An 18,639-nucleotide genomic window follows, 5' to 3' on the forward strand; every position below is an offset into this window, starting at 1 on the left:
TATAAAATGAAAGAAGGAAAAGAAGGGATAGAAATAAAGACAGAAAGAAAGAAAAAGACTCAAAGACAAAATGAGAAAGAGAAAGAAGAGAAAGGAAGAAAGAAAATGAAAACGAAAGAAAGAAAGAAGGCTAGAGATAAATATAGCAAGAAACAAACAAAGAAAGGAAGGAGAAAGAAACAAGAAAGGAAGGAAAGGAGGAAGGAAGGAAATACATATAAAAACTGTTACACGCGCTGCAAATTAAAAAGATAAACATGATATAGGCCGGTTTTCTTCCTTGGCAAACTTTAATAAAGAACTATTGGTGAAACTGAGTTCAGAATATCTGTGTTATAAAGAATTGGCCACCTATGAATTCACATGTATAATATTGAGGTTTTTTGATGTAACTACTGCATGCATAGTAAAAAGAGTACAACTTAAAACAGAACAGTTTCAAATGGTTACAATCTGCCATGCTGTCTGTGAAATACCAGCAGTTAGATAAAGAAAGGACATTCCAAAAAAAAATTCACAACAGCACTAGCAGCAGACAGGAACTGGTAAAGCATGGAATGTGGCTTATACTTAAACTGGTACAATGAGTCCTGCTTTAACCTCATGCTCTAAACACGAAGGCAACACTAAAATAATTATAAAGTAAAAACAAAACACTGGCACTGAAGGGAACTACCTTGTGTGTGGATATGCTTCTTGTGAAAGAGCAAAGTGAAGTCACTCAAAGTAAAGTTAACCATTCTCTGAAGTAGTCTGACCTATCGCCCCATGCTGTATGTTGTAGGAGGAAGAAGCAAAATGTGATTGACCACAACAGACCAATGGATAAAGAGAGGTCACTAAAAACCCCTTTAAGTAAGTATATTATACATATACGTTTACTATAAATCAATAAGTCTTGGCTAACACCAGACTTACACATGGATGCTCATTGTTTTCCTTATTCCGAAGTATAATATGCAAAGTTCTTAGCCAATACTTCATATAAAGAATGACAGACTTCTGGGTCGAGTAACTAATAGGGAAGCTGTGGATGACCAGAATTGGAGGCTGAAATTACAATAACAACTGTGGTGTTGCTGGCTGTGATAAAGAAGTACTTAAAGAAAGGAAAACAGTTACAGAACAAGGTAGTGGTACAGGGCTTCAGACCAGCATAAGGACATAGACAAACAGCTTTTCCCTTCGAAAATGATGATGCAGCAGCCTAACAGAATGCAAATAGTCTATGGGGAAATAGGAACTAAAACCACAGCATCTGACAATGAGCTAAACCCCGCTAACAAAAATAGGATTTCCTATGGAGCCGACACTTACCACAATGCTACTTTCAGTGGGATGTAGTACATTTCTGAAGGAGTTCGGATGAGTTCCACCACATCTGGGGCAAACTGCTTCAGCTCTAGGAGGAGCTTCTGTTTTTTGAACTGTTGGAGACAAAAAACAAACGTCAAATGAAAGAATTAAAAAGAAATGCATAATACAAGCCTCCAAAAAGACTTGGATCTTTAGTGTCAATCACCAACACATTTTTCCCCAAAAGGGCGACATAAAAGGACATTAACTGACCAGCACTTATGCATCCCTAGCCTAGATTTATTGCTTGCATCATTAGTCTCCAAACTGACCAATGAATGCATTTCGTAGCAGAGGTGCCTCTGGTATGCCTAAATTGGATGCAGATTCATGCAGCCCAAAGCACACACCATTTTGTGAACTGTGCCTTTTTAATGTAATTTTGTTCAAAGCTACTTTATTGGGTAAGAGATGTCGTTGTACATAACACAGCAGTGCTCTACAGTTCCCTTTGTGTAGCACACACTGTGCTGACAAGTAATCTGCAAAATACAAATAGATCTTTCCCAAATCAGACTGTGAGATACATAAATGAAAACAATAATAAAGCTACAAATATTCTCTCAAAGATACCATACTTGCAACGACCACATATAACACACTTAGGCTCCAGCAAATTCAAATTGCAGAGGCCAGAAACTTACCATAATCAGGAGAAGCGAGTTACAGATGAAGCACAATAACCTGACTTGCACCTGACTCAGTAAAGGTGTTGGGAAGTTGATCCCTAAACCTAGTTTAAATTTAGTTCAGAAACAGAATCCTGGATTTGTAAGGGTTAGGGACAGGGTCAGGGACATTTCGATCAGTGGAAAACACGCTTCCTTCAGATGTCTCCACAAGGCAGCAGTTCCATTACACCTTCCAGGACCTCCCCACTGCCTTAACATAAGTATTTGTAACATCAACAGGTGCAGCCCTATTCTGCCAAACAGAAACCTAAAGCAGTAAATATGAGCATAAACAATGGTTCATAATGGTATCATTTAGAAAAACATGGAGCAATCTCTAGAGGACTAACGACTGGTCCCATAGCTAAACAAATCAGAAATACAGTCATACTATCACAAAGGCACCCAACAACATAATGTAATCTTTACAGATAAAATGCTTTCATAAATATAGGCAAGGTGCTCAATGCTTAAGTGATCAGGCAAGAACATTTAAAGAAGAGGGGCTGCAGGATTCATTTATCAGGTTAAAGAACTCTATACATCAAAGTCCAATCACATACATTGGACTTCCACAAGTTATTTTCTGTTAACCCCCATACTGACTTTTCAACCATATCAGGGTCATCAACAAGCACCAACACCTGGGAAGTAACAGAGAATCAAACAACGGGAAGTTTGAGAATTGTAAGGATTTTCAGTTTCTAAAATGTTTTTTTTTTTAAAGGGCAGATGACACAGGCAAGAGGCCTTAAGCTACAGAAAATTGATAGGCTAAGTGACAATAAGTGTGCCAGCCGGTCACACTGGTTTCTAAATCAGGAACAAGCAAATAATTACTAGAGTGAATGCAATTAAGTGCAAAAAGTGTAAAGGCGCATTTGAAGGTACTTACATGTAAGTGAGTCCCTAAATAAAATATTCTAAAAGGTAGGGAGGTGATAAAATGAGGTTAATGCATTGACTGATTCAGCAGATTAATTATCCATGGGAAAATAAATTACGAGGACGGGGGACCTTCATGAACATATCGGCACAAGCCTTTTTATTCATTTTTTTAAAAATTTGTTTATTTGGTTTTCTAGAACACATCTAAAACAACAAGCATGATAGTTACAGTACATGGATCGATTCATGCATAGCAACAACACTGGGCCACTGTATTAGTACAATATAGAATCCAGAATGATAAAAAAAAAAAAGAAAAAAGACTGCAGGAAGTATCTCACACAGCAATTATTATACAACAAACCTCTTACGCATCATGTAACAAATAGATCAAGGCAGAAATGTGACAAATCAGTGCAATAAAGTAAGGATGTAGTACATGTTATCAACAGGTAGGTGATCAAGTCATAGGATTTAGTATGTTTGACCTCAACCAGATGCTCCAGGAGGTAGAGTTTAAGTAGATCCCACATATCCCGGGGGCGGGACGTGTGGGGGAGTAATTCAGCATAGGTATACGTTTGCTCTTGCCAAAATATCATGTCGCAGATCCATTCCTTAAATTTGGGAGCTCTACCTCGACCCCATCTGCATGCCACCCACCTTCTAGCTAATAACAGGCTAAAGGAGCTACATTTTCGATGTGCTACTGCTAGTTCCTCTTTGTAGCAGAGGAGAGAGAGGAGAGGAGATAACAGAATCGTCAAGGATGTCATTAGTTCTAGTGCGGTGATCACCTGTTGCCAATAGACAAGGACAGAGCAACACTCCCAAGCAAGATGCAGAAAGTCAGCATCTTCCGCCCTGCATCTATCACACTTGTTGGTGTCACGCAACTTGTATTTGTGCAGCCGATCCGGGGTATAGTATATGCAATGTAGAAACTTGTAATGGGTGATGCACAACCGACTGCTAGAGGAAACATGTTCAATCTGCTTACAGCAATATACCCACAGTTGATCAGTGACTTCTTGACCCTGTTCAGTGGACCACTTATCCCGGGCAGTGCAGGGGGTGGGAGTGGGAGCAGTATACAAGCTATGGTATAGGGTAGAAACCAAGTGTGAAGCACTGTCAGTGCGTAGTATATGGCGTAATGGAGCAACTTCCGGGGGTTCTAGAGGGTATGAAGGGGTATATTCTTTAAGGCCTTGTCGAAGTCGCACATAGAGGAAAATGTCCATTGGGGAAGGCGGAAGTATGGAAAAGAGTTGTTGTGACGTGCAAAATTTGCCATTGAGATAGAGATCTCCCCAGCAAGTAATGTTGTGTTTAGCTTTTGTTTTTTTTAAAGGCGCCCTCACACAAGACTGGCATCTTTGTAATCATCTGGCAATGTATTGCCATGCTTTCACCATGTTTTCTACCGAGGACGGGAAGCTAGCGCGGGGGGTAAGTGCAGTCAGTATGACCCCCTCCAAAGGGATGGGATATGCTAACCAGTGTTCAGTCGCCACATGGGGGCGTAAAATCAGTAGTGGGCATAATGCGCTTGAGTACAGAGATAATCCAATTCAAAATTGGGAATGTCGAATCCTCCCTGCGAGTAAGGTCATGCAAATGTGTCCCATCGTAGCCGAGGTTCCTTACCGCCCATTCTAATCTGGTTAACTCCGAACGTAGGGAGGAAAAGAAATGCCGGCCTTGGTCAAATGGAACATTAAAAAACAAGCATAAAGTTTGAGGAGGACGACCATTTTAATGGGGGAGATGCGTCCCGCCATGGTGAGAGGGAGAGCATTCCATCTTGTGATGTTGCCGGTGATGTGCTCTAGTGTTCGCCCATAATCGAGTCTCATCAGTTCCTCACGATCCCTGGTGACGTACACCCCCAAGTATTTTATTTCCATAGTGCACCATTCAAAAGGAAAGTCGGTGCTGAATGGCTGCACAGAAGCAGTGAGTGAAAAAAGCTGAGATTTGGCCCAGTTTATGCAGATACCAGAGAGACCGCCAAACCGGAAGAACTCTCGAAGTAGCGGGTTGTGGTTCTTGCAGCGGCTCCTTGACATATAGGGTAACGTCATGCGCATAAAGGGAGATGAGGATGGGTTGGAGGAAACAGCAGAGGGCCTTCTCTTGATGGTGCTGCCGGATTTTGGTCGCCAAGGGTTCTATGGCAAGGGCAAAAAGGAGCGGGGAAAGCGGGCAACCCTGCTGGGTACCAAGGGTAATGGGGAAGGGGGGAGAAATGTGCCCATTAAGACTCTAGCTTCTGGGGAGGTGTATAGGAGGCGTGTCTATGCTAAAAAACCTTAGGGAAGCCCCATGGATTGAAGAATAGCAAACAGGTAGTCCCATTCCACGGAGTCAAAGGCCTTTGTGGCGTCTAAAAAGACCGCCACTAGTGCCAGCTGGAGATCAACATTCTGTAGTATAGAGAACAGGGTACGAAGGTTATGGGAAGTCGCCCTACCTGGAATAAAGCCAGCCTGATCTGGCAAGACCAGTTTGTTCATCAATAGACTAAGGCGATGAGCTAGTAACTTGGCAAGAATTTTTGCATCTACATTGATGAGAGAGAGGGGCCGATAGGAATCACAGAGGCCTGCAGGTTTGCCAGGTTTCAAAAGAGAAGTAATGAGCGCTTCTCTCATCGAGCTTGGAAGTATCTGTAACTCCTGGGCTTCCATGTAAACCTCCTTCAGCACAGGTAGCAATTGATCGAGGTAGGTTTTGTAAAAGTCGACGGGTAGACCGTCGGAGCCTGGGGCCTTTCCCGATTGCATCTGCATAATTGCAGTCCGCAGCTAGTCATCCTCAAATGGCGCAGCCAAGAATCCCCCTTGATTGTCACCTAGCCACCCCAGTGATATATCCTCCAGATAATGAGAGAGGTCAGAGGGTTCAGTCCTGCTCGTACTATATAGGTCAGTATAAAACTCGGTGAAGATGTGTTAGATGTCAAGACTGTCTCTATGACGCCCACCAGTTTTGTCCACGATGTCAAGGATGTCGTTGGAAAAACGGGGCAGGCGAATTTCCATCACAAGCGCCCTTCCGGGTCTCTCACCCTCCCCATATTTGTGGGCAGTGAAGTGATTGCCGGGGAAGCGAGCCTCCCGCTCCGCCATGTCAGTGTACTCCGTAAGTTTGTCCCTTAGTGCGATACGTTGCGCACCCGAATTATCACGCCAGAGGTCATTTTCCAACTGCTTCAATTCATCCGCAAGCCGGCGTAAGCTACAACGGATGTCCCTGAGGACTCCGAAGCTTTTCGATATACAATAGCCGCACATATGGTCTTTAAAAGCCTCCCAGATAGTGCTCATGTGCGTGACCGAGCATCTATTTCTCCTGAAAAACTCAGCTATTTCCACACTGAGTTCTGGCTTAAATGCGGTGTCTAGTAGTGCCTCAGGAGCGAGCCGCCAACATCACGGTGCAGCAGTAGAGTTAGGGGGTGAAATCGTCAGGCAAACTGGGGCTTGGTCGGAGTGGATTCTGGCCATATGCTCCGCTGAGAGAATCCAGGGAGCAACCCCACGGGAAACAATCCAATAATCCAGCCGAGACCAGGACAAGTGTGGTGTTGTGTAATAGGTTCCTTCTCTCCCCTCTGGATGCACATGACGCCATGCATCGATAAGTCCATGGTCGGGGAGCAAATGTGCTAAAGTGTCATGTGTTTTGGTATAGTGATGAGGGAGAGGATTAGACCTGTTGACAGCAGGGCACAAGGCAGTGTTGAGGTCTCCCCACAGATAACATGAGTGGACCCCACTTTGCGAATCTGGCCCCATAGCATAGTGAAATAGTCAGGATTATCAATGTCTGCTGCATAGCAGCAGACAAGCTTGACTGATTGTGTGCCTAGATTGCCCCAAAGCATACAGCTCCTACCAGAGGATTCACTGTAAGTATCGCCCCGAAGGAAAGGTGCGTTCTTTTTAACTAGAATCAATGTCCCCCTGGAGTATGTAGAGTAGGAGGAGAATACTCGAGCAGAAGCCCACTTGCCCCCAAAGCTGGGAAGACAGCGTGAGTCTATGTGTCTCTTGGAGCATGGCGACATGTACTTTGGGCCTATCTAGATATGTGAGGATTTGCCGGCATTTGCATGGGTCGCCGAGGCCTCTGACGTTCCACATGAGCAAGTTTATGCGTAGAGCTTCAGCGTGCGGGGACATTATCAGGGGGTAGGCAAACTGCGTGGTATGTCCTGCAAGATGGCTTGTGTGTAGTTATCTAGATGTGTGCTGGCATGTCTATCTGCTGTAGGATCACAAAAATAACATTTAAGAAACAGCGTACCCCAACCCTCCCCCACCCACAACAGCACCCCAATTGTGCTGGTATTACAGAGCCCACCCAAGGTCCAAAAAGCCCTTAACAGTACAATCCATGTCCAGTATTTCCAACAGGAATACAAACTACTTGGGGGATTGCCCATATGAGGGGGTCACTGGTGGGCAACGAAACCCTACCTTCTCCTAAGAACTGCAGCACAGCCTCCCAAAAGCAGGGAGATAGAGGGAAAGAGAAAAGGGATGGGTGCTTGGCATAGTTCAATGCGGGATCTACAAAGTACATTAGGCCCACCCCTCTGTTATGCAGTGCGCTTATGGTGTCAGTAACACTTATCAGCCAATGTCATGTAGCATTCGACCCGGTTCATCAAGAAAAGGTGTCGTTTTCCTCGCGGCGGCTGCAGGCGAGGACCTCCCATCATCGCTAGAACCAAGAACCAGCAACAGAAAGAAATGTAGTGTATGAGGAGTTTGGCAGATGACTCCATGGCAGCATTGTCTATTGATAGAATCAATCTGTGGTAGGTGATGGAGATCTGGAGATGCCGTTGTCAGAGTCTCTTCGTGGTGAATGGCGCTTGACGGTCTTGAGAAAGTCCTCAACCTGCTGCGGGTTTGCGAAGATGGTGTGCTTATCCTGGTATATAACATGTAAAAGCGCCGGGTACAAGAGGGCATATTCAATTTGCGCTTTCAGGAGTTTTTGCTTGACCGGCAGATATTTGCGCCTCGCCTCCTTCACAGTGACGGTGAAGTCTGGATATATAGTGAAGTCGTTCCCCTCATAGTGAAGAGATTTGTTCTCACGGGGCAGTTTAAGTGCAGTGTCACGGTCACAATTCTTAAGGAGGTGAGCCACAACAGGGCGCGGGGCACTGCCCAGGTGGAGGTCGGGCGCCTAAGGGGCGATGCGCCCGTTCCATGATGAGTTGCGAAGAGAAGGCGTCCTCGCCAAAAGTTGTTCGAAGCGTTCGAAGAAATCCTCCATGCGGACCGTACTGGTGCTCTCCGGGATACCTATGACACGGAAGTTATTGTGGCGACTATGGGCTTCAAGGTCCTCATTTTTGGCCGCGATGATCTTCAAGAGCTTATCCATTTGCGATACTTGCTGCTGCATCTGAGATGTGGCATCCTCGTGGTCTGAGATGCGTCGTTCGGCCTCCTTGATCTGCTCATCATGTTTATCCACCTTTTGGACCAGAAAATCTAAGCGACTGTTCATTGAGTCAATTTTTCTGGAAAGATCCGTGAGGCTATGTTGAACAGCCAAGAGCAAGGTTTTTACTTCATTATCTGGGGCCTGGTGATTGTGCCTGTGTTTGCTCGCTGTTGGATTGTCCAGAATCATCTGAGCTTGAGCGTGTAACAGTCTTTATGGTGTCGAAAACAAGCTTGGGCTGGCGGCCATCCGGCTTAACCATCTCTGCTACGACAGCCTCACGGACAGAAGCGTAGAGGATATCCAGTCGTCAACGGCGAGAGAGTCACTCATAGACGTTGCGGAGGAGTCTATTACCTACGTCAGTAACAGTGATCGGTAGAGCAGCCTCGGGGCACAGAAGTCAGTCTCAGGTGACAACAACAAAGTAGGCAGAGGATTATGGGCCCCACCAAGACTGGGAGACACAGGTATCCACGAGAGGGTCAAAGCTGAAGCCAAAGCCGAAGGAGCTGGAAGTGGGTAACAAGCAACTTGGTATCACCGGCCACGAGGAAGAGAACACGCCACAGTACATGCAGTCTGGAGGCAAGCAGTAGGCACCACGGTGCAAGTCCACACTCCACAATTGCCCCAAAAAAACAGAAACCCTGGGTGTCTGCTACTGCGTCGAGGGAGTGGACCAGAGAGAGTAGCTGACGTTCAAGCAAAGCTGGGAAGGACAACAGTTTGTCGACTTGTCACCCGTACATCCAGTGCAGTGCCCAGCAGCGGATCAAACAATGTAAATACCAGGTTACTGGAGGCCGTCAAAAGTTATCGTGGTTGTCTCCCGAAAACCGCTGCGCCCCAAAAGGGTGTGCTGAGGTATGCACCAGATTACGGTGTGCCAAGTCAGTGAGGTGCAGGAGGACCTGCCGTAGTATAGGGCCCTGCGCGATGCACCGCAACAAGTGCACGGCGGCCCATGGATCTTTCAATGTGTGGCCTTCAGTGCGCTGAAAGAGGCGAGTCTTCAGGTAAGGCAAGGGCAGTACCTCCCGGGACGTTGCCAAGGGAGGTCTTTGAGGCCTGGACACAGAAGGACCTTGTCGTATTGCTCGAGGATCCCGGAGGGGGGTAGAGATGCCCCATGGGTAGAAGCGCTATGGGAGCAGCCGCACAAAGGGTAGGTCGTAACATGAACATCCGAGTGGCCTGCCGAGGAGTAGTGGGCTCAGACCAAACCCCGCCGGGGTGCGTGGGGGCGTGTGGCCAGCTGTGCTTGCACCGTTCCGGTCAATGCGCCAGGCCACACAAACAGCGCTCACCTCATCGGGTCCGCAGAGCTCCCACCGGAACCCGTCACAGCTGGCAACCAAATGGCGAATAGTAGGTCCCCTGGCAGGCAGACAGGGAAGTTGCCGCATGAATCCGGGCAGCTGCTGGGCTACGGACTCAGTCAGATGAGTGCGGTCGCCCCGCCAGTCCGATATGGGCCGAGCACCACGTGGTATCCTCGGGACTCGCGTAGTGGCAGTGGCCGCGTTAAGCTCCAGGCGTATCACTCCGCCCCTCCCGTATACTTCAAAGCACGGTCCCAGAGTCACTTGCGGAGGTCAAAGAGCCACAATTCTCGCACCGGAGCCGGGGAATATGTTGAGATGTTAGCAGCACGTTTAAAGGGAAGGATTAGTTCGGTTCGTTGAAGGATAATTGCAGAATTATGCCGCCAAGCTGCCAGAGCCTCACGGGTGTGCGGCCATTTTGGTCGTGCGCCACCTGGCACCCCCCATATTGGCACAAACCTTACAAAAGACGCCCACCAGTTTTGTCCACGATGTCAAGGATGTCGTTGGAAAAACGGGGCAGGCGAATTTCCATCACAAGCGCCCTTCCGGGTCTCTCACCCTCCCCATATTTGTGGGCAGTGAAGTGATTGCCGGGGAAGCGAGCCTCCCGCTCCGCCATGTCAGTGTACTCCGTAAGTTTGTCCCTTAGTGCGATACGTTGCGCACCCGAATTATCGCGCCAGAGGTCATTTTCCAACTGCTTCAATTCATCCGCAAGCCGGCGTAAGCTACAACGGATGTCCCTGAGGACTCCGAAGCTTTTCGATATACAATAGCCGCACATATGGTCTTTAAAAGCCTCCCAGATAGTGCTCATGTGCGTGACCGAGCATCTATTTCTCCTGAAAAACTCAGCTATTTCCACACTGAGTTCTGGCTTAAATGCGGTGTCTAGTAGTGCCTCAGGAGCGAGCTGCCAACATCACGGTGCAGCAGTAGAGTTAGGGGGTGAAATCGTCAGGCAAACTGGGGCTTGGTCGGAGTGGATTCTGGCCATATGCTCCGCTGAGAGAATCCAGGGAGCAACCCCACGGGAAACAATCCAATAATCCAGCCGAGACCAGGACAAGTGTGGTGTTGTGTAATAGGTTCCTTCTTTCCCATCTGGATGCACATGACGCCATGCATCGATAAGTCCATGGTCGGGGAGCAAATGTGCTAAAGTGTCATGTGTTTTGGTATAGTGATGAGGGAGAGGATTAGACCTGTTGACAGCAGGGCACAAGGCAGTGTTGAGGTCTCCCCACAGATAACATGAGTGGACCCCACTTTGCGAATCTGGCCCCATAGCATAGTGAAATAGTCAGGATTATCAATGTCTGCTGCATAGCAGCAGACAAGCTTGACTGATTGTGTGCCTAGATTGCCCCAAAGCATACAGCTCCTACCAGAGGATTCACTGTAAGTATCGCCCCGAAGGAAAGGTGCGTTCTTTTGAACTAGAATCAATGTCCCCCTGGAGTATGTAGAGTAGGAGGAGAATACTCGAGCAGAAGCCCACTTGCCCCCAAAGCTGGGAAGACAGCGTGAGTCTATGTGTCTCTTGGAGCATGGCGACATGTACTTTGGGCCTATCTAGATATGTGAGGATTTGCCGGCATTTGCATGGGTCGCCGAGGCCTCTGACGTTCCACATGAGCAAGTTTATGCGTAGAGCTTCAGCGTGCGGGGACATTATCAGGGGGTAGGCAAACTGCGTGGTATGTCCTGCAAGATGGCTTGTGTGTAGTTATCTCGATGTGTGCTGGCATGTCTATCTGCTGTAGGATCACAAAAATAACATTTAAGAAACAGCGTACCCCAACCCTCCCCCACCCACAACAGCACCCCAATTGTGCTGGTATTACAGAGCCCACCCAAGGTCCAAAAAGCCCTTAACAGTACAATCCATGTCCAGTATTTCCAACAGGAATACAAACTACTTGGGGGATTGCCCATATGAGGGGGTCACTGGTGGGCAACAAAACCCTACCTTCTCCTAAGAACTGCAGCACAGCCTCCCAAAAGCAGGGAGATAGAGGGAAAGAGAAAAGGGATGGGTGCTTGGCATAGTTCAATGCGGGATCTACAAAGTACATTAGGCCCACCCCTCTGTTATGCAGTGCGCTTATGGTGTCAGTAACACTTATCAGCCAATGTCATGTAGCATTCGACCCGGTTCATCAAGAAAAGGTGTCGTTTTCCTCGCGGCGGCTGCAGGCGAGGACCTCCCATCATCGCTAGAACCAAGAACCAGCAACAGAAAGAAATGTAGTGTATGAGGAGTTTGGCAGATGACTCCATGGCAGCATTGTCTATTGATAGAATCAATCTGTGGTAGGTGATGGAGATCTGGAGATGCCGTTGTCAGAGTCTCTTCGTGGTGAATGGCGCTTGACGGTCTTGAGAAAGTCCTCAACCTGCTGCGGGTTTGCGAAGATGGTGTGCTTATCCTGGTATATAACATGTAGAAGCGCCGGGTACAAGAGGGCATATTCAATTTGCGCTTTCAGGAGTTTTTGCTTGACCGGCAGATATTTGCGCCTCGCCTCCTGCACAGTGACGGTGAAGTCTGGATATATAGTGAAGTCGTTCCCCTCATAGTGAAGAGATTTGTTCTCACGGGGCAGTTTAAGTGCAGTGTCACGGTCACAATTCTTAAGGAGGTGAGCCACAACAGGGCGCGGGGCACTGCCCAGGTGGAGGTCGGGCGCCTAAGGGGCGATGCGCCCGTTCCATGATGAGTTGCGAAGAGAAGGCGTCCTCGCCAAAAGTTGTTCGAAGCGTTCGAAGAAATCCTCCATGCGGACCGTACTGGTGCTCTCCGGGATACCTATGACACGGAAGTTATTGTGGCGACTATGGGCTTCAAGGTCCTCATTTTTGGCCGCGATGATCTTCAAGAGCTTATCCATTTGCGATACTTGCTGCTGCATCTGAGATGTGGCATCCTCGTGGTCTGAGATGCGTCGTTCGGCCTCCTTGATCTGCTCATCATGTTTATCCACCTTTTGGACCAGAAAATCTAAGCGACTGTTCATTGAGTCAATTTTTCTGGAAAGATCCGTGAGGCTATGTTGAACAGCCAAGAGCAAGGTTTTTACTTCATTATCTGGGGCCTGGTGATTGTGCCTGTGTTTGCTCGCTGTTGGATTGTCCAGAATCATCTGAGCTTGAGCGTGTAACAGTCTTTATGGTGTCGAAAACAAGCTTGGGCTGGCGGCCATCCGGCTTAACCATCTCTGCTACGACAGCCTCACGGACAGAAGCGTAGAGGATATCCAGTCGTCAACGGCGAGAGAGTCACTCATAGACGTTGCGGAGGAGTCTATTACCTACGTCAGTAACAGTGATCGGTAGAGCAGCCTCGGGGCACAGAAGTCAGTCTCAGGTGACAACAACAAAGTAGGCAGAGGATTATGGGCCCCACCAAGACTGGGAGACACAGGTATCCACGAGAGGGTCAAAGCTGAAGCCAAAGCCGAAGGAGCTGGAAGTGGGTAACAAGCAACTTGGTATCACCGGCCACGAGGAAGAGAACACGCCACAGTACATGCAGTCTGGAGGCAAGCAGTAGGCACCACGGTGCAAGTCCACACTCCACAATTGCCCCAGAAAAACAGAAACCCTGGGTGTCTGCTACTGCGTCGAGGGAGTGGACCAGAGAGAGTAGCTGACGTTCAAGCAAAGCTGGGAAGGACAACAGTTTGTCGACTTGTCACCCGTACATCCAGTGCAGTGCCCAGCAGCGGATCAAACAATGTAAATACCAGGTTACTGGAGGCCGTCAAAAGTTATCGTGGTTGTCTCCCGAAAACCGCTGCGCCCCAAAAGGGTGTGCTGAGGTATGCACCAGATTACGGTGTGCCAAGTCAGTGAGGTGCAGGAGGACCTGCCGTAGTATAGGGCCCTGCGCGATGCACCGCAACAAGTGCACGGCGGCCCATGGATCTTTCAATGTGTGGCCTTCAGTGCGCTGAAAGAGGCGAGTCTTCAGGTAAGGCAAGGGCAGTACCTCCCGGGACGTTGCCAAGGGAGGTCTTTGAGGCCTGGACACAGAAGGACCTTGTCGTATTGCTCGAGGATCCCGGAGGGGGGTAGAGATGCCCCATGGGTAGAAGCGCTATGGGAGCAGCCGCACAAAGGGTAGGTCGTAACATGAACATCCGAGTGGCCTGCCGAGGAGTAGTGGGCTCAGACCAAACCCCGCCGGGGTGCGTGGGGGCGTGCGGCCAGCTGTGCTTGCACCGTTCCGGTCAATGCGCCAGGCCACACAAACAGCGCTCACCTCATCGGGTCCGCAGAGCTCCCACCGGAACCCGTCACAGCTGGCAACCAAATGGCGAATAGTAGGTCCCCTGGCAGGCAGACAGGGAAGTTGCCGCATGAATCCGGGCAGCTGCTGGGCTACGGACTCAGTCAGATGAGTGCGGTCGCCCCGCCAGTCCGATATGGGCCGAGCACCACGTGGTATCCTCGGGACTCGCGTAGTGGCAGTGGCCGCGTTAAGCTCCAGGCGTATCACTCCGCCCCTCCCGTATACTTCAAAGCACGGTCCCAGAGTCACTTGCGGAGGTCAAAGAGCCACAATTCTCGCACCGGAGCCGGGGAATATGTTGAGATGTTAGCAGCACGTTTAAAGGGCAGGATTAGTTCGGTTCGTTGAAGGATAATTGCAGAATTATGCCGCCAAGCTGCCAGAGCCTCATGGGTGTGCGGCCATTTTGGTCGTGCGCCACCTGGCACCCCCCATATTGGCACAAACCTTACAAAAGAATGAAGACATCCAATGTAGGGAAAAAATTCAAAATTGCAATAAGAGCTGGCCTCAGGAGTGGATGTAGAGAACGCGCATTGGAAAAGGATGTTCAAAATAGTGCCTGTGATCAAGGTGTTGCACCACAAATGTTTTTTTGAAGAAAAAAAAACAATCCAAAATGTAAAAAAAGAGGGATTTTGACTATGTTGATGCAATTGTGCCTACCCAGAGTGATAAAAAGTCCATGTGTTTTTTGCCTGGAACATGCTACATGTGTGTGAACAATGGTGATACCAAGAAAACTGGAACTAAATAGTAATAACAATTCTGCCTGGTCATATAAACAGGGGTGACCCAGAGGCAGATTGGACAGGTGGGAAACACAGCGATGCAGGCTTGGGGCTTCAAAAACTTTGAACACCACATAGAATGTGGAAATCTGAAATAATTTCCGTTAGCATAAGCTGAAGCCATCTTGGTTGTGGCATCCATTTTGTTAGCTATGTAATTCTTCCGTCTTCACTGTTGCTTGCTCTTCTATTCTGCTTGTGTCATCAGCTTTAGTTAACTCCTTCTGTACTGAGCCAAAGCAATGTACGTGCTGAGAAAAGGCCTGTAGCTGCTAAAATGCACCTGGTTAAAGATGTAACTGTCAATCATTTGTGCTGTTGTAAACAATTCTGTTCTCCCTCCCACTTTGCTGACTAAGTGATTACCCATCTGCCCTTGTCTGGCTGTAACTATTCCTTTGTAGGCTTGTACCTTCTATTTGTAACTTCATGCTTACTGTGCAACAAACTCTGTATATAAGCACCATGGTCTGTGTATTCAATGTACTACCTCAGGCAGCACTTGAAAGTGCTGTGTGGACGTAGTCCCACTGATGAGTGATTAATAAACTTGTTATTTGAATTCCAGCTTCAGTTCCAATCTCTTTTTTGTTGGTCTACGGACCCATGGACAGAGACGGGTGACCCCTGCACCGGTGTGCTCATTAAGAGGCACATTTCCACAGATACTGTGGGGATGGGAATATTCCATGCTAGGTAAACAGATATATACAACCCTGCCCTTAATCACTGACTGCATGTGAACCTGGCATCCTGACTTTTACTGTTGCCCTGGTGTCACACAATGATGTGCGCAAAGGCCTATCCATGGAGGGGCTCAACAAGCATGTCTACATGTGAAGCACAGGACTACTGTTCTTGCCCAGTGTACATGTAAAGTGGTGGATGCAGCCTACCATGTTTTGTGAATCAGTAGTGTGACCAGACCTTTTTCACCGTGTAAATGAGAGTGCGATCTACTGGCTCTTTTTGCCTTACGTTCTGCTATTATGTGAGACACAGAACTTTGCACTAACATTGCTTGTGTCTGTCAAGCATGTAAGTGTATGTTCAGTGAACTGTAGAACATGTCTGGTGGTAGGACTCTGAGTGATGCTTGCGTCTGGGTACTGGGTCCAAAGGGGTCCGTTTTTGAGGCCCATGGTTTAGCAGTGCACAAGACTGAGGGTGAGGATAGCTTCTACAGACAGTGGAAAAGTATTGCCTGTATGCCTTGTATCTGAAGAGTCAAAACCAAGACTCTGAAGTGAGGAGGAAGGAGATCATGTTCTCTTTAGGAAATACATGAAGTCTCTATTAGAAAACTACTGATTTGCTCTTCCTGAACACTACCATTTTGTAGATGGTAAGGGTAAGGGGTGAGACAGCAGTTTTGTTCAAGATATGTTTCTAATTAGGGCCTGCCCTTTTCGTCTGTCTCTGATTACCGCTTCAAGAAGGCTGATAACAGCTAGATGCAGAATACTCACACTCCACTGTGCCCAAGTTGTGGATACTCCTGCTTAGAGCCAGCCCCACTGTTATGAGTGGAATCACTTTGCACACAGTCTGTGTCAGGGTAGCAGTCTCAAAATGAAATATGAAAGAGAACCAACCAAAACAGGTTTTGAAGCCTCGGACAATGAATTTGCATTCCCTGCCCATATGTAAAAGTGAGATCCAAACCATGCCTCTTTGTTTTAGTTTAAAGTTTTTAATGACTAGGGATTGGAGTGTTCTGCAGTCCATCCAGGGCTGGTGTCTGATCAACAGTCTCTCAGAGGTGAGTGGACATCACCTGAAGTCAACACTTTCTGTTGGAGAAGCTGAGGGACTTCCTACAGAGCCTAGAAGCCTATGTGCATGATGAGAGAAGGAAGGAATCCACCTGGCCATGCAGGAGGAGAGTCTGTTCAAGAGAAGAAGCCCAGCCAGTTCACAAAGTGAGGAGCCCTAGAAGTAGGGGAAGACGCAAGAGAGAGATCCGGGAATTACTTGTACTGAAAAGTGGTCCCATGGTCTCTCTTTTAAGGAGTGAACTATACCAGGAAAATACCAGAGTGTCTGCCTGGTTAGCCCAACAGTTGGCAGTGGGATTGAGAGCCTGGTGTTCTTGCTGCACATGGGGAGAAGAAATATTCCATGAAGGTGGAGAATCCTTAATTGCCTGGAGACTGCAACTGCCTCAAAAGTCCCCCACCACGAGGAACTCAGCCTCAAAGCTGTAATTGTGACTACTGAGCGCCAGACTGCCGCCACCCAGGAGGGCCGCATTGTTGAAGTCTGGCAATGCTGCACCAGCCACCTCACCAAGAATGTCCTGTGAATCTTCTGCTGAGTGACACCACTATTGTGGCTTCCCCACGAAAAAAGTGTCAAGCCATGAGGGCAGGCGTGTAACCTGAATCCACAGCACAGCAAAAACTAAAGAGAGCAAAGCTGGTAAGCTGCAGAGCCTATCATGCACCAGGTGTACAAGAGACTAAGGTGTGCAGCAAGCCTGCTGTGCCCACTTGTGGCTACTTGGGAAAGGAAATATGAAGACTCCTCAAACCAGTGTGAACTTTTTGAGCGATGTGCATGTGAGCCTAATCTTTGCCTTAATTTGTAGCGAGCTGGAGAATGGTAAGCATGGGCTCTCAACCATTGCAGGAATAAGAATGATTATCGGGAGGAGAAAGGGCTGTAGAGCATCATGGTTAGAATACAGCTCAGCACAACCCTGTGTATTGTACTCATCGAACTGTAGACTATTTAATAGTGCTGTATACTTAATTATTCCACATAAGAGAAGTACTTGGTAGGACATTTTGCTATTATATATATTAGTTTTCTGTAGAAATCGGAGCTCTTGCCCCTGAGGTTAACACCCTAATAACACTGCGACTGCTCGCATCGCTTCCCTAATAGTCAAGTTCGTAAAGTGTTGTTCCTGGCCCAGTTTGTAGAGCAGTAGTAAGATGAACCCCAGAACACCCGCAGCAAACAATCTAAACCACCACAGTTGAGGCTCAGTAGCCACTGTCTTTCTGGTTCAAATAGGATCTGACAGATACCATGATGAAGTTCAAAGGAGGCCCAGGTGAGGTATAAACTGCAAATATCAATCACTCAATCAATCAATCAATCAATCAGGGGATTGGTGAGCGCACTACTCACCCGTGAGGGTCTCAAGGCGCTGGGGGGAGGTCAGCATCTTAGTCGAAGGGCCAGGTCCTCAGAGCCTTCCTGAAGGTGTTCAGGGAGGGGGCACGTCTGATGTCAGTGGGGAGCTTGTTCCAGGTCTTGGCCGCGATGTAGGAAAAGGATCTTCCCCCTGCTCTGGCTCTGCGGATGCGTGGGGTTTTGGCGTAGGAGGAGGTTGGTGGAGCGGAGGTTTCGTTTCGGTACATGGAGGGTGATTCTGTCATTGAGGTTTTGGGGTCCGGTGTTATGTAGGCATTTGTAGGCGTAGGTGAGCATCTTGAAGGTGACTCTTTTCTTGACGGGGAGCCAGTGGGGCTTGCATAGGTGTTGGCTGATGTGTTTGTGTCGAGAGACCCAGAGGACGAGTCTGGCAGCAGTCTTCTGTATTGTCTGGAGCTTGCGGAGTAGAGACTTGTTGATGCCAGCGTAGAGGGCGTTTCCATAGTCCAGCCTGCTGGTAATGAGTGCGTGGGTGACTGTCTTCCATGCTTCGGGGGGGATCCATTTGAAGGTCTTACAGAGGGTGTTGAAGCAGCTGGAGGTGATGGCGTTGACCTGTCGATTCATGGAGAGGGAGGAGTCGAGTACGATGCCGAGGTTCTTGGTGTGGTCCGTGGGGGTCGGACGGCTGCCAAGGGCGGTGGGCCACCAGGTGGTGTTCCATGCCG

General features: G+C 48.1%; 1 protein-coding gene across 2 annotated transcripts in view; it reads right to left on the minus strand.

Annotated features, from left to right (window-relative positions):
* The window catches only part of PIGU (phosphatidylinositol glycan anchor biosynthesis class U), a 193,634-nt gene that overhangs the window by 88,890 nt on the left and 86,105 nt on the right, over positions 1-18,639 (minus strand). For both annotated transcript variants that reach the window (XM_085619097.1, XM_085619098.1), the window contains exon 5: positions 1,318-1,427. In XM_085619097.1, coding sequence (XP_085475223.1) covers positions 1,318-1,427 — 110 coding nt within the window. The remainder of the gene's footprint in view (positions 1-1,317; positions 1,428-18,639) is intronic.

The sequence above is a fragment of the Triturus cristatus genome, chromosome 7 (assembly GCF_964204655.1).
Source record: "Triturus cristatus chromosome 7, aTriCri1.1, whole genome shotgun sequence".
NCBI classification, from domain to species: domain Eukaryota; kingdom Metazoa; phylum Chordata; class Amphibia; order Caudata; family Salamandridae; genus Triturus; species Triturus cristatus.